The sequence below is a fragment of the Aureobasidium melanogenum genome (assembly GCF_000721775.1).
Source record: "Aureobasidium melanogenum CBS 110374 unplaced genomic scaffold scaffold_1, whole genome shotgun sequence".
Taxonomy (NCBI): Eukaryota; Fungi; Ascomycota; class Dothideomycetes; order Dothideales; family Saccotheciaceae; genus Aureobasidium; species Aureobasidium melanogenum.
This window is the reverse complement of record NW_024470053.1, coordinates 1,281,475-1,295,249: the sequence shown is the minus strand read 5'-3', so window position 1 is coordinate 1,295,249 and position 13,775 is coordinate 1,281,475. Positions and strand designations below refer to the sequence as shown.

General features: G+C 51.0%; 6 protein-coding genes across 6 annotated transcripts; 2 read left to right on the top strand and 4 right to left on the bottom strand.

The window, feature by feature from the left end:
• Positions 1-372: 372 nt before the first annotated feature.
• Positions 373-2,165, top strand: M437DRAFT_37811 (methylmalonate-semialdehyde dehydrogenase mitochondrial precursor; the record flags this gene model as incomplete). The annotated part of the gene is made up of 3 exons (XM_041019720.1): positions 373-432; positions 493-1,827; positions 1,890-2,165. The coding sequence occupies 3 exons, from the start codon at positions 373-375 to the stop codon at positions 2,163-2,165; spliced, it is 1,671 nt and encodes a 556-aa protein (XP_040884495.1).
• Positions 2,166-2,647: 482 nt separating this feature from the next.
• M437DRAFT_61875 (uncharacterized protein) lies at positions 2,648-4,545 on the bottom strand (the record flags this gene model as incomplete). Its single annotated transcript, XM_041023994.1, has 3 exons — positions 2,648-3,333; positions 3,388-3,983; positions 4,043-4,545. 3 exons carry the CDS (start codon positions 4,543-4,545, stop codon positions 2,648-2,650), a joined length of 1,785 nt encoding a protein of 594 aa, XP_040884494.1.
• A 651-nt stretch (positions 4,546-5,196) lies between these two features.
• M437DRAFT_38078 (uncharacterized protein) lies at positions 5,197-6,276 on the bottom strand (the record flags this gene model as incomplete). The annotated part of the gene is made up of 1 exon (XM_041019769.1): positions 5,197-6,276. One exon carries the CDS (start codon positions 6,274-6,276, stop codon positions 5,197-5,199), a length of 1,080 nt encoding a protein of 359 aa, XP_040884493.1.
• A 1,186-nt stretch (positions 6,277-7,462) lies between these two features.
• Positions 7,463-9,178, bottom strand: M437DRAFT_35872 (CAT1 catalase; the record flags this gene model as incomplete). Its single annotated transcript, XM_041019338.1, has 1 exon — positions 7,463-9,178. One exon carries the CDS (start codon positions 9,176-9,178, stop codon positions 7,463-7,465), a length of 1,716 nt encoding a protein of 571 aa, XP_040884492.1.
• A 922-nt stretch (positions 9,179-10,100) lies between these two features.
• On the bottom strand, positions 10,101-11,572 carry M437DRAFT_36339 (acyl-CoA dehydrogenase NM domain-like protein; the record flags this gene model as incomplete). The annotated part of the gene is made up of 5 exons (XM_041019426.1): positions 10,101-10,787; positions 10,835-11,070; positions 11,118-11,212; positions 11,261-11,348; positions 11,404-11,572. 5 exons carry the CDS (start codon positions 11,570-11,572, stop codon positions 10,101-10,103), a joined length of 1,275 nt encoding a protein of 424 aa, XP_040884491.1.
• A 246-nt stretch (positions 11,573-11,818) lies between these two features.
• On the top strand, positions 11,819-13,721 carry M437DRAFT_80113 (carboxyl transferase; the record flags this gene model as incomplete). Its single annotated transcript, XM_041027289.1, has 4 exons — positions 11,819-12,162; positions 12,214-12,375; positions 12,424-13,362; positions 13,430-13,721. 4 exons carry the CDS (start codon positions 11,819-11,821, stop codon positions 13,719-13,721), a joined length of 1,737 nt encoding a protein of 578 aa, XP_040884490.1.
• Positions 13,722-13,775: the final 54 nt, after the last annotated feature.

Here is a 13,775-nt window from a genome sequence, read left to right as displayed (position 1 = left end):
GTTTACGAGTTTATAACGAAAGCGTTTGTCTATTTGCACTAATATAAACATGACTCGCCCCTGCAGATTTGCTTCAGGATGTGAACCGATGGCTTTTCGTGGATCAAGCAAGACGAAGATGATTATTAGTCGGCAAGTAGACTCGGGGTTGAGTAGGGCGTCCCAGACCAGGATCGACCCCATTCCCCGACCTCGGCAAGAGACCCCGCAATTGATAGGCGTGGTGATAAGGAAAGAGCTCCACCCTGGGGCTGGCCGCATTGGCCGCAATTGCCGTCCGTCTAACCAGGTTGCTCCTTCTTCACAAGTTCCTGTTCTTGTCCTTGTCAGAGATTCCAAGAGCAATCAGAAGAGTCTTTACATACTCGTACAATGGCAGGTCGACGAGCGGTAGCACGTCGTGCTCTACAGAGCGTCTATGTCCAATCCGGGGTCAACCGACCAGCATTCGCAACAACATTACGGCTCGGCCAAACAGCAAACACATGCAAGCTCGGAGGCAGAAAGCTTCATGTTTCTGCCAGACAGCTGAAGCCTGCTGCTGCATCAGCCCTCTCGACCACCGCTACCGACTACCCTACCACTCACGACCAGATCCAGCAGCCCACCGACACACAGAACTTCCTCGACAACAAGTTCGTAGCTTCCAACGCCACGCAATGGATTGATCTCCATGACCCTGCTACCAACAACCTCGTCACTCGCGTCCCTCAGTCCACCGATGAAGAGCTCAAGGCAGCAGTGGCATCTGCCGAGAAGGCCTTCCCTGCATGGAAGGCTACTAGCTTGCTGGCCAGACAACAAATCATGTTCAAGTTCGTTCATCTGATCAGAGAGCACTGGGACCGTCTGGCTTCCTCAATCACTTTGGAGCAGGGCAAGACCTTTGCTGATGCCAAGGGTGATGTCCTCCGTGGTCTTCAGGTCGCTGAGACAGCATGCGGCATTACAACTCAATTGACTGGCGAGGTCCTCGAGGTCGCCAAGGACATGGAGACAAGATCATACAAGGAGCCTCTGGGTGTTGTTGGTGCCATCTGCCCCTTCAACTTCCCTGCCATGATTCCTCTGTGGGTCATCCCTACCGCTACCATTACCGGTAACACCATTGTCGTCAAGCCTTCCGAGCGCGACCCTGGTGCCATGATGATCCTCTGTGAGCTTGCAGAGAAGGCTGGTTTCCCTCCTGGTGTCATCAACGTTGTTCACGGTGCTGCAAAGACTGTCGACTTCATGATCGACGAACCCGCCATCAAGGCAATCAGCTTCGTTGGTAGCAACAAGGCTGGTGAATACATCTTCACTCGCGGTTCTGCCAACGGAAAGCGTGTCCAGGCCAACCTGGGCGCTAAGAACCATGCTGCTGTCCTTCCCGACTGCAACAGAAATGCCACCATCAACGCCATTGCAGGTGCCGCTTTCGGTGCTGCTGGTCAGCGATGCATGGCTCTGTCCACTGTCGTCTTTGTCGGCGACACCAAGAACTGGGTCGATGATATTGCCGACCGTGCTAAGGCCCTCAACGTCAACGGAGGTTTCGAGAAGGATGCCGAACTCGGTCCCGTCATCAGCCCCCAGGCAAAGGAGAGAATCGAGTCCATGATCGCCAGCGCCGAGAAGGAAGGTGCCACCATTGTTCTTGATGGTCGTGGCTACAAGCCCGAGAAGTACCCCAACGGCAACTTTGTCGGTCCAACCATCATCACAAACGTCACAAAAGATATGACTTGCTACAAGGAAGAGATCTTCGGTCCCGTGCTTGTTTGTCTCTCTGTCGACACCCTCGAGGAGGCTGTGGATCTGATCAACGCCAACGAATACGGAAACGTAAGTTTTGACCTAACCTTCTCTAAAGCTACAACAATACTAACCATACATTTCTCATGCAGGGTGTTGCCATCTTCACAAACTCGGGATCCACAGCTGCACGCTTCCAACGCGACATTGAAGCTGGCCAAGTCGGCATCAACGTGCCCATCCCCGTCCCTCTCCCCATGTTCTCCTTTACCGGAAACAAGAAGTCGGTTGCCGGCGGTGGTGCCAGCACTTTCTACGGCAAGCCTGGTCTTGCCTTCTTCACTCAGACAAAGACTGTGACGAGCTTGTGGAGAAGTGAGGATGCTATTGCTACAAAGGCTGAAAGTGTCATGCCTACCATGCGCTAAGCAAAAGAGATATGTTGAAGGAAGCACAAGGAGTGTTTGGAGGAAGGTGTTTAGGCATGTACATCATGATGAACTAAAATGCTTTTTGAATCTCTCATGGAAAAGGATCCACAATTGACTCCATGGATCAAGTCTCTCTCGTGTTCTCAAGAAATCAAAGCGCCAGAGTCAAGACTGCGAAGAACTCCAGTAAAACATTAATCTCGTCTGCGCAAAACGTAGCAAATACATGTCTTGTAAAGTAAAACCAAAGTACTGTCTGTATAGTGCTTTTCTGAGGAAAGCCAAAAGCAAAAAAAGAGAAGCAAAGAAGAAGAAGAAGAGAAAGAAGAAAATAGTCCAACCCAAGAATGCCCCTTGGGGTCAAATCCGATCCTTAGCCCCCATCCCATATAGTTGTAGTAGTAGTAGTAGTAGTCATTGTTCCATTCGCAAAAACGCCGCTCGTGAAAATAGTATGTAAGCCTGGAATCATCCATTGATCATGCGACAAGAGAAGAGGCAGTCGTAGAAGCAGCCTCGTTAGCATACTCCTTTTGCCATGTCATGATATGTCTAGTCAAGACATCCATCATTTCCCTACTGCTGAGCTCTTTGAACTCTGCAGACTTGTCGGCTTCTTGTGGGATCGAGATGGTGTTTAATGGTGTACGATCGCCCGCCATATCCACCTGTGCTTTTGCAATGTAGTCCATCATCATGCCTGTGCGTTTCTTCATGTCGGTTATGGTCATTTGACTCTTTGTGTCGCGCGTGTCTTTTGTCGCGGCAATCTCGGCTTCTTGTTGGATGGCGGCTTGTCGTGGGTTTTTGGCTCTTCCGCCGCCCCATTTGCCTTTGGGTTTTGTGGGAGGAGGGGCGGATGTTGCTACGGCGGGAGTTTCGTTGTTGCTGCTTGGGCTGTTTTTGGAGTCGGATGTGCTGTTGGTTGTCGGGTCGTCGCCACTGCTGCCATTGGGGTTGACTGAAGCAGCTTCTGCGGGATGCGAAGTGGCTTTCGCAGCTGTGTATTGGTTGCGGCCTAGTCGTTTCTGCTTCTTGGCTGTGCCCTTCTTGTGTGAGCTTCCTGGGGCCATCGGCGGCGCTGAACCAGGTGGACTGGGAGGTTGTGATGCAGGCAAGTTGGGTGTGCCCATGGGTTTCGGTGTCTCGTCAAGTGGGTCTGACTCTGCGCGAATAGTCAGGTCAATTGGTCTCATCTGATCATGTTGGTCCAGCGTACCATCTGCTCTCCTTCGTCCAGCTCTTTCGCTACGCCTTCCAGCGGCCTCTTTGCGCTTCTCGTCACGCATACGTTCTCGTTCTCTAGCTTCTCTTTGTCGCAGGACCTCGGCAGCTGCGCTTCGTGCTTTCTTATTCGACTTGGGGTGTATGCCGTCGTCATCTGAGTCTGCGTCTAGCGAGCCTGTGTTGAGCGTTGACGGAGGGTTGGGAGATTCTGAGCCCGTTCGTTGGCGCTTAATTTCGTGTCTAGAGCTGTCGAGACTTGTTAGATGGTTATTTGTTGTGATGAGCAGATTCTTCACTGACTCTTCGCTGTCGTCTCGTCCGCGCTTGCCCTTGCGCACTGCTGGGGTTGACTCGCCATCGTCCTTTGTCTCTTCGATGATTCGGCGTAATGTCTCTTCGTCGTCATAGGCCTGGCGGCTGTTCATAGTAGACCTCCTCTTGCCTGTTGAGGATTCAACACTGGCTCTGTTTTGGCTTTCTCGCTGCTCTCGACGGGCCTTTGCGGACTCCGATTCTTTTGTGAGGGAGGCTTTTCGAGCACTCTTGGGTTCAGGCTTCATGACAGGTAGGTAGCGCGAGTAACGTTGTCTGCGTCGTGGTGTGTCAGTAGGAGACCGACGGCAAATGTGTACGAGACATGAACTCACCCTTTAGAATCAGTCAAGACATTGTGTAGCTTCTTGTCGCAGAGCTCGCAAAAGTAGTTGTCGGGACTCTTCGTTTCGTCCATGATGCCGACGCAGCCACCGTGCTGCCAGACGTGGCACTTGTCGCACTGGATGAACAGGCCGCCAGCATCTTCGGCTTGTGAGGGATCTGTGATGGTAGGAAAGTCATCGGTAAGAGGCGGGCCTGGGTAGTCTTGCAGACCACAGACGCAGCGGGTTATCTCGTCGTCGCCGTCGGCATCGGGGTCTGCGTCATTGAGCTGGCTCTGTTGATCGACGTCGTCGGGGTGTGTGTGCTGAGCTCTCGTAGCTCTGCGGGTCTGGCGAGACTCTTCGGGAGAGTTCAAGGAGCCTGAATGAGGGTGCATGGTGTCGTCGGAGAGGTTTGTGGGAGAGGGCGACTTCTGGCGGGGTGACAATTTGTTGTGCCATGTCGAGTTGCGATCGGCGGGAGTGCGGCCTGACCGCCGCGGCGAGACCATTGTTGTGAGTTATGTGGTGATGGGATGTGTGAAGAATAAGAGCAGAAGAAGGGCAGTTTGTTTGGCAAAGGAGCTGGACGGTGGCAGCTAGAGAGAGTAGAGACAAGACGGTGCTGCAAACTCGGCTGGTGATAGGGCGAGCACAGACCTGACCTTCCTGCAGACTCTAGAGTGCATCGCCCTGTTCACTTCTCCCATCCTCTCCTCTTTGCAATTCCCATCCTCTACTTCAACTTGACGACAAGCCAGATCTCTTTTCTCGAACCGCACATCTCGACGTTGCTATTCCAATGCCCAATTCAAAGTCGAAACAGCATGAATTTTAGCAGTGCGCAGCAGGGCTCGGGCTGACAGCAATGACGCGCTTCGTCGGCATCCAATGCGACGAATGCGGGGAAGCCATCTTGCACACCGCCTTGACACAACCAATCTGTACTTGTACCTGTCTATCACTTATCACATCCACTAATGTATACTCCGGTAGAAATCATTCCACTTTGCATGTCTATCGCTAATTATTACTCGTAATTACATCCATCCCGCGGAGTGATATATCCGTTCCTCGTCAATATCCTGTTCCTGTTGCTCATATCCTTCTCTTATACTCTGTCCTTTGTTTCGTAAATCTCGTCAGCTTCTTGCAACCCTCTTCTACTCTCCAATGGGTGATGCAGGTCTGCTGGCTGCTGGTGTCTTGCGTCCACCAAATGACTTGCGACGCTCGGGAGACGAAGGTCTGCTCGAGCTGGGTGTCTTTCTTCCGGGCAACTTGTTCCATGTCTGTGTGCTTAATCTGCGGATGAAGCCAGGTCTCTTCTCGGGTGTTGCGGCGCCACTGTTGTTTGCGCTGGCGACTGCTGAGTCGGGGTGAACAGGTTCGAGAAGCTTGCCCACCTTGGCGGCCATGTCGTGCTCGGCACTGACGCCCTTCTGGAGGTTGTTGAAGGTCTGCTGAGCCTCGTTCAAAAGTGCTGGGTAGCGACCCTTGCATGCTCTGATGAGAAGCTTCAGCTTGGCCATATCCTTGACTGCTAATTGCGAAGGCTTGGTGCCAGGGGAGCCGCCAGCATGCTTGCCCAGGTCGCGGATATCTCCCAAAAGAATGTTCTCGACTTTGTCGTTGATGTTCAGAGCCAGCAACAGGGTATCAACCTGACGCTTGGTAGACTTGACGAAGTTGGAGAAGCGCAGAGTATCGTGAATAACCCATTGCTGCGATGCGAGCGAGCTCGGTCTCTTGACTGACACCTTGTTGGAGCCCAGCTCGAGAAGGTGCTTGTACGAGTTCTCAAAGTTCTTCATGCGGGTCAAGTCGGCAGCTGGCTGCTCGAGTGCTTGTGCGCCGCCACGGGGAAGAGGTCTTAGACCAGTGGTATCAAGATCGGAATCGTTGTCGTTGGGATTGCTCAGAGTGTGAATGATGCTGTTCATCAAGCCTTCGAGATTGACTCTGACTTCTTCGTCGTCAAGACGAGGGTCGCGAGGTGTCATGTTCTGTCTACCCTCCTCGGTCTCGAGGAAGGTGAGAGAGGGCGGCAAAGAGAAGATGCCCATCTGCTCGCCCCAGATCAGAAGTCTTGCTTGCTCGATGCCGAGCTGAGCAAGGTAAACCTTCTCATCCTTGAAGTCATTGAGCGAGCTGTGGATGTTGTCGAATGACTTGAGAGTGTTGTAGAACAAGCTTGCCAGCACGAGCACGTTCAGAAATTCTGCTTCTCTGTCAAGTCCCATGGTGCGTATGTGGTGTTACGGGTGTAAGCGGTAAAGAAATGGCTTGCTGCGACAGATAGGTATGTAAGATGGCAACTTTCCACCACCTCACTCTCAAAGGTCTTATCAGAGAAACAAAAGTATGACATAGAGACTCTCCCCGCAACGTTGAGCAGGAAAAATTTCACCATCATCGCAGGAGGTTGAATCATATCACTTGCTGCACAAGGCCAATACTCGGTGGAATTGCGAGTATCGGTCCTAATACATACAATCATCGGACCTTTGGGCAGATAGTGCTGACAAAAGGAGATGATAAATAATGCGACTTACCTTGCTTCGTCCAACGACGACTTACCTTCTGGATGCTGCAACATTACAATCCAAGCAACACGTGTGTCCTTCCATGGTCGACGTTGTAAAGGTGTTGGACAAAAGACGATGGTTCAAAAATCTGGAAGATGACGTCCGTCGATCTTGGCCAAACTTGTCAACCCAACCTTCTCTGCAACGGAGTGCCGCCGAGAAACAAAGGACCCTTTTGCGTCATTCCGGTGCATGTGAATTTATGAGCCTCCTTCAGAAAAAGATAGCAGTGAATGTTGGGCATGTTGAGCAAGCATGTTGGGCCTCAGATTCTCAAATATGGTGGAGTCGGTGTTTGAGAGTGCTCTCACTCCTGGTAGATTGCGTGTTCGACACGTTGAAGGAACAGAAATCATGCAACAAAATGTCGACATGCATGAATAGACAAGAGATAGACTACTCACTTCATACATCGAGCTACAGCTTGAGATCTGTCAAATTTGAGAGCTTCGGTCCCTTGGGGAAACAAATTTGGATTGATGATTGAGCTCTTTCTCAATGTGCTGTTTGGGGATTTAGTGTTGGAATAACGTGAAATTAAAACAAGTCTGCACACAAGCATTTTCTAGGGGCCTAGATGCTGTGTATATGATCAGGCCTTCAATAGACTACTAATGAGCAAGTTATCATGTTAAGTAGTTGCAAGCTCCTTGCAAATAGAAAAGTTTGACTGATCAGTCGTTCGACAGGGTCGTACCGTCAACAAAAGTTACGTCGGCGTCCGAATCCACCATATCTCTACTCACAAATTTGTCTCAAACACAAAGCGGAACAAATATTTTTGAAAGGAAAAAGTTCATACATTCATGATTAAGCTATGTACAAATGCTGCTCGTAACTATTACTTCTTATAATACTCCTCGTGAGTTCCAGCTCTGGGAGCACCGTTGTTCTCAGCTATGCTCGAATCAACCTTTACAGGGACCTGTCCATTGGCGTACTTCTTGCTCTTGTCCTTAGCGAAGCCATTGTGGGTGCCGTTAAAGGTAAGATTCTCAATACTGTCGTAGCCCTTGACACCAGTAGCCTTCTCCAAACGGCTGGCAAGGTCCTCCGAGACGTGGCGGAAGATGGTAATCTGGCGCTTGATGATCTCCTCCTTGCGGCAGGTGCTCATGTGACCAGAGACATTCTTGACGAAACGCTCCTTGGCACCATCGTCAAAGACCTTCTCCCACAAGGCACGAGGGGCGTTGAAGTCCTCCTCGCGAATCTCAGACAGGAAGGTGATGGCCTTGCCTGAGAAGTGGCCATGAGTTCTGTCGAGGTCAAGGGTACGCTCACGGAACTGAGTAGGCTGAATGGAAGAGAGGTAAGGAGGGCGAGAGCCTTGGTTGTAGAAGGCCATGCTTCCATCCCTCTGGAAATTACCAATACGATATGGTACACGGGGAGCGTTAACAGGCAATTGCTGGTAGTTGACACCGATGCGGTGACGGTGGGTGTCGGGGTATGAGAACAGACGCGACTGAAGGACAGGGTCGGCTGACGGCTCAATACCGGGAGGGTTGTGAGCAGGGTTGAAGGCAACCTGCTCAATCTCGGCAAAGTAGTTCTTGACGTTCTCGTTCAAGAAGAACTCTCCAACCTTGCGGAGAGGGAATTGACTCTGGGGCCAGACGTGGGTCAGATCGAAAACGTTGATCTTCTGGTTCTCCCAGAGGTCCTCGGCCTCCTTAGGGGTCATGGTCTGAACCTTGACATCCCAGCCAGGGAAGTCACCGTTCTCAATGGCGTTGTAAAGATCCTTCTGGTGGGCATCGGGAGAGTAGTTGTTGGAGTCCTCCTGGGTGATGAAACCGGTGCCCTGCTTGGACTTGAAGTGGACCTGAGCATAAACCCACTCGCCCTTCTTGTTGACGAGCTTGGTGGTGTGTCCGTAGTATCCGTGCATCTTACGCCAGTTCTCAGGAATACCGCGGTCACCCATGAGAATCATGACCTGGTGGACGGACTCGGGGTTCTGAGAAAGGTAATCCCAGAACATGGTCGAGTCATCGGCGTGGGTCAAGTGGGTGGCGGGATCGCGCTTCTGGGTGTGGATGAAGAGAGGGAACTTGGCGGGATCTCTCAAGAAGAAAACGGGAGTGTTGTTGGCGACAACATCCCAGTTACCCTCGTCAGTACGGAACTTGACTGAGAAACCACGAGGATCTCTGGCACAGTCGTGGGAACCAGACTCGCCACCAACAGTGGAGAATCTAACAGTGATGGGGCACTTCTTGCCGGCCTGGAAAATGTCGGCCATACACAGGTCGTCAAGAGGGTCGGTGGTTTGGTAGTAACCGTGGGCACCACCACCCTTGGCGTGAACGACACGCTCGGGAATACGCTCGCGGTCGAAGTGAGAAAGAAGGTCTACCAGGTGGAAGTCCTGGAGGAGAAGAGGACCGTTCTCTCCGACACGCTGAACCTCGTAGGGGTGAGGCATGGGGACACCATTGCTGGTAGTGTACAGGGTGTCCTCAGAGGTGGCATTGCGGTCGTCGTTGTAGTCGCGGTGAAGGTCACCGTTCTGTCTGCCGTCAGGGGCGTGTGTTGTTGCTGAAGGTGCCATTTTGTATGATTGTGTATGTGAGTGTAGAATAAGGAAATCAGATCAAGGCAGGGACGCAGCCATTGATATATGCATTCTACAATCGCCGCCCTCAACTGCTGGAGCTAGCAGCTGGTACTGCAACTTTGGCAGACTCCATGACGTAGCCGGGGTCGGTATAAACCGTCGACGTATGTCTGACCAATCAAATTGGCGTCGATTAACATCATAGATTTAAGGTTTATCTTGACATCGACATTCCAGATTCATCTATACACGAATTGACGATTCATCGAAGTACCGATGGTTCTAGGAATGTCAATGACAGGAATCCACGATGTGCCACTGGCCGCAGAAGGTCTCACATCAGTGTCAACTCCTTGAAAATACAGAAAGAAGTCATCGATCTGGCAGAGAGCAGCAGCAAATGGTAAATGCCGTCAGATGAGGCCCTTTACGAGCAATCTGCCGGAGAAACGCTCATTCCTCACGATCATCGACTTTTGCAGTGCAAATCTGTACGTATCGCCCACTTTCCAACCACGTCGCCTCCACCTCATGTTCCATGGCAAACTCCGTTAGCAACCCACGCATACGTTTAGGCTCCATGACACCTTCAGCCGCACTCCACCGGTTTTTATCTAGACGGCGGTTGCCGTGCAATGGTAATCAACCAAATCAACAACGACAAATGGTTGGATGCCCGCAAGAGAAACAGATCGATTTGATACAAGGTTGTTTACCTGTACGACGCCACGGCGGGCACGCCTCCATCGCAGGCCAAGCAGCATCGAATTACCATGACACAGTTGAGCCTCGCTTAGAGTACAAGACTCAACGTTCCATCATGCAACGCTCGGTTGCGATGACCAATTATCAAACAGCGTGAGGAGTTTAGAATCTATCATATAGGTAAAGTGGCTATAGCTGAGCTGCGAACTACTTACCTGAGGTATTCCTTGTTAAATGCTCTTCCGATAACCATCCTTCTGATCTCGCTGGTTCCCGCGCCAATCTCATACAGCTTAGCATCTCGCATGATTCTGCCTGCAGCAATCTCGCTCATATAACCCATGCCGCCCATGCATTGGATGGCGTCCATTCCACATTCGGTAGCTCTCTCTGCGGCAAAGAGGATAGCACCCGCACAGTCCTGAGTCTTGATCTGGGCGTTGTCTGGATCGTTATCGATCGCAGCAGCTACCGAGTATGTGAAAGCTGACGATGCCTTGTACTTCGTATACATGTCTGCGAGCTTTCCATGGATAAATTGATTTGTTGCGATTGGCTGGCCGAACTGCTTGCGTTCATGGACGTACGGTAGAGTCACATCCAAGGCTGCTTTCATCAGTCCGAGTGGGCCTGCACTCAAGACCAAACGCTCCAAGTCGAGACCTTCCATGAGCACTCGGACACCTTTGTTGACTTCACCAAGCACATTCTCGGTAGGAACAAAAACGTCCTCGAAGACGATCTCACCGGTGTTGGATCCTCTCATTCCGAGTTTGTCGAGTTTGCGAGCGCATGAGAAACCTTTGGTTGTTGTGTCTACGATGAAGGCAGTGATGCCTTTTGAGCCGGCATCAGGTGTTGTCTTTGCGTACACGACCATCGTATCTGCATCGGGACCCTACTCAAACGTCAGACCCGTTCAAGAAGTCCATCAGATCAACTCACATTGGTAATCCAGAATTTTGTGCCATTCAAGAGGTAACCGCCATCGACCTCCTTTGCCGTCATCTTCATGCTCACGACATCACTTCCGGCCGAAACTTCAGACATTGCCAAAGCACCGACCTTCTTACCAGCAATCAAATCTGGTAGAAATCTTTGCTTTTGGTCTGTGTTGCCGTTCAACATCAACTGATTCACACATAGTTGTGAGTGAGCAGCGTATGACAGTCCGATGCTGCCTGGGTAGTGTGAGCAATCGGACGGAATGGAGAGGTAGAGTGATTACCTGATGCTCTGGACAGCTCTTCCATGACAGTGCAATGAGCCTGATAGCCCATGGCAAGACCGCCATAGTCTTCATCAGCGGTGATTCCTAGTAACCTGCAAAAACTTAGCATAGATCGAAGTATACATTTAGTCAAAACGTACCCAGCTTCACCCATCTTGCGCCACATGTCGTTAGGAAACTCATTCTCCTGGTCCGTCTTTACAGCAACATCTTCAGGAATCTCGCGAACTGGAAGACAATATCAGACAACGCAAAATTATAAGTTTTAGCAATATTGACACACGAGCAAACTCCCTGGTTCTCTCACGCAGTTCCTCTAGATCTTCTCGTGCGGGTGGGGCGTAGCCATTCGGGTGCTTTCTGGCAAGACATGACTGAGTGGTGGATAATGTTCGGCGTTGCAACTTGGAGACTTGTGCGAGTGCTCTGAGAACGGGTCTTGAAGGCTTCATGATAGTAGACATGGTATACAACGATACGTATGGTCTTGTTGCAGAGAGGGTTGGTAGTGTGGGGGTATTATTGCGGAGGACCGAGGGGGCAAGGTTTGGCGGATCAAATTCCGCGCCCTGGACGCCCTGTTTCGGCAGGGGTTGTTGATGCGGGGCAAGGGAGCAACCGAGGGGTATGGGGTCATCACCTGTGTGGATATGATAATACGCCCACGACCTTCTGATGATGATGTAGCTATATACACAATGCTTGCTGCAGCTGCGCCGGCCCGTTGGCTGCGCTTTCCTACCTTGAGATCAGCTCTATCCCATCGTCAAGCTCGTCTTCAACCTTGTCTCGTGTCAACATGTCCAGCTCAAGCATGCTCGGGCACCAGAACGGCAGCCACGTACACATCTAGACACCAGGCTGCTCAAATATCAGTCCTGCAAACCGCCATTGATACCAACTCGACTAGCTATGTCGACAACAAAAAATCAATGCAAGAGTTGCTCGATAGCTTCACAACATTACACCGCAATGCTGCTCTAGGAGGGTCCGAAAAGGCACGCGAGAAACATATTGCTAAAGGGAAGATGTTGGTGCGAGAGTAAGTTGAGTATCGATGTGATCAATATATCCAGCAGCTTAGTCTCTCTAGTCGCATCACTGCTCTGGTCGATCCAGGCACGTCGTTCCTCGAATTGTCAGCTTTGGCCGGACATGAGGTGTATCCTGGAGAAGAAGTACCTGCCGGAGGTATCGTGACAGGCATTGGTACGGTCGAAGGCACCATGTGCATGATCGTCGCCAATGACAGCACGTAAGTCTTCAGATGCAACCTCTGCTTCTCCTGTACTAACAGCAGTAGTGTTAAGGGAGGCACCTACTATCCCATCACTGTCAAAAAGCATCTCCGAGCTCAAGAAATCGCTCAGCAGAATCGACTACCTTGTATTTACCTTGTCGACAGCGGCGGCGCCAATCTTCCTCACCAAGCAGATGTCTTCCCTGACCGCGACCACTTTGGACGCATCTTTTACAACCAGGCAAACATGTCTTCAATGGGCATTCCACAACTCTCGGTCGTTATGGGCCCTTGCACTGCCGGAGGTGCTTATGTGCCATCTATGAGTGACGAAAGCATCATTGTACAAGAACAAGGCCACATCTTCCTCGCAGGTCCACCGTTAGTCAAGGCTGCTACTGGAGAAGTCGTCAGCGCAGAAGACCTAGGTGGTGGTAGACTACACAGCGAAACCAGCGGTGTAACAGATTACCTCGCCGTCGATGATGCACACGCCCTCGTGTTAGCCCGTCGCTGTGTCGCTAACCTCAATTATCCTGCCTCAGCACCGAAACCAGGACCTTGGAAAGAACCTCTCTATGATCCTGCAGAACTAGATGGCATCATGGGCACAAATCTCAAGACCCAAGTCGATGTCCACGAAGTAATAGCTCGCATTGTCGACGGCAGCGAATTTGCAGAGTTCAAACCTTTATATGGCAGCACGCTAGTCACAGGCTTCGGACGCATTCAAGGCCATCAAGTCGGTTTCGTCGCCAATAACGGAATCCTATTTTCAGAGTCTTCATTGAAGGGTGCTCATTTCATTCAGTTGTGCAATAAACGCCGTATCCCTCTGGTATTTTTGCAAAACATCTCTGGCTTTATGGTCGGCAAAGATGCTGAAAAGGGAGGCATTGCAAAGAATGGTGCTAAGCTTGTTACTGCTGTTGCCTGCGCAGATGTTCCCAAATTTACAGTCGTATTTGGAAGCTCTGCCGGAGCAGGAAATTATGGCATGTGGTAAGTCAACAAAACACCTAATCAAACCCACAACCTTGGAAACACACCACTAATACTCTTCTCATAGTGGCCGAGCATATTCACCACGCTTCCTCTGGGCATGGCCAACAGCAAAAACCAGCGTCATGGGCGCCGAGCAACTATCTTCAGTCATGGAAGCCGTCGGCAAAAAGGTAGATCCAAACCTGCGCGATCGCATTGAACGGGAAAGCGAGTCTACATTCGCGACGGCGAGGTTGTGGGATGATGGGATCATTCCTCCGTCGCACACGAGAAGGGTGTTGGCTATGGGTTTGCAAGCTGCTTGTTCGGGAAGTGTTGAGGATAAGAAGTCTGAATGGGGTGTGTTTAGGATGTAAAATTTAGCTTACCCTTTCTACTTACCGTTTGCTCCTCAGGTGTTCAATCTGTGT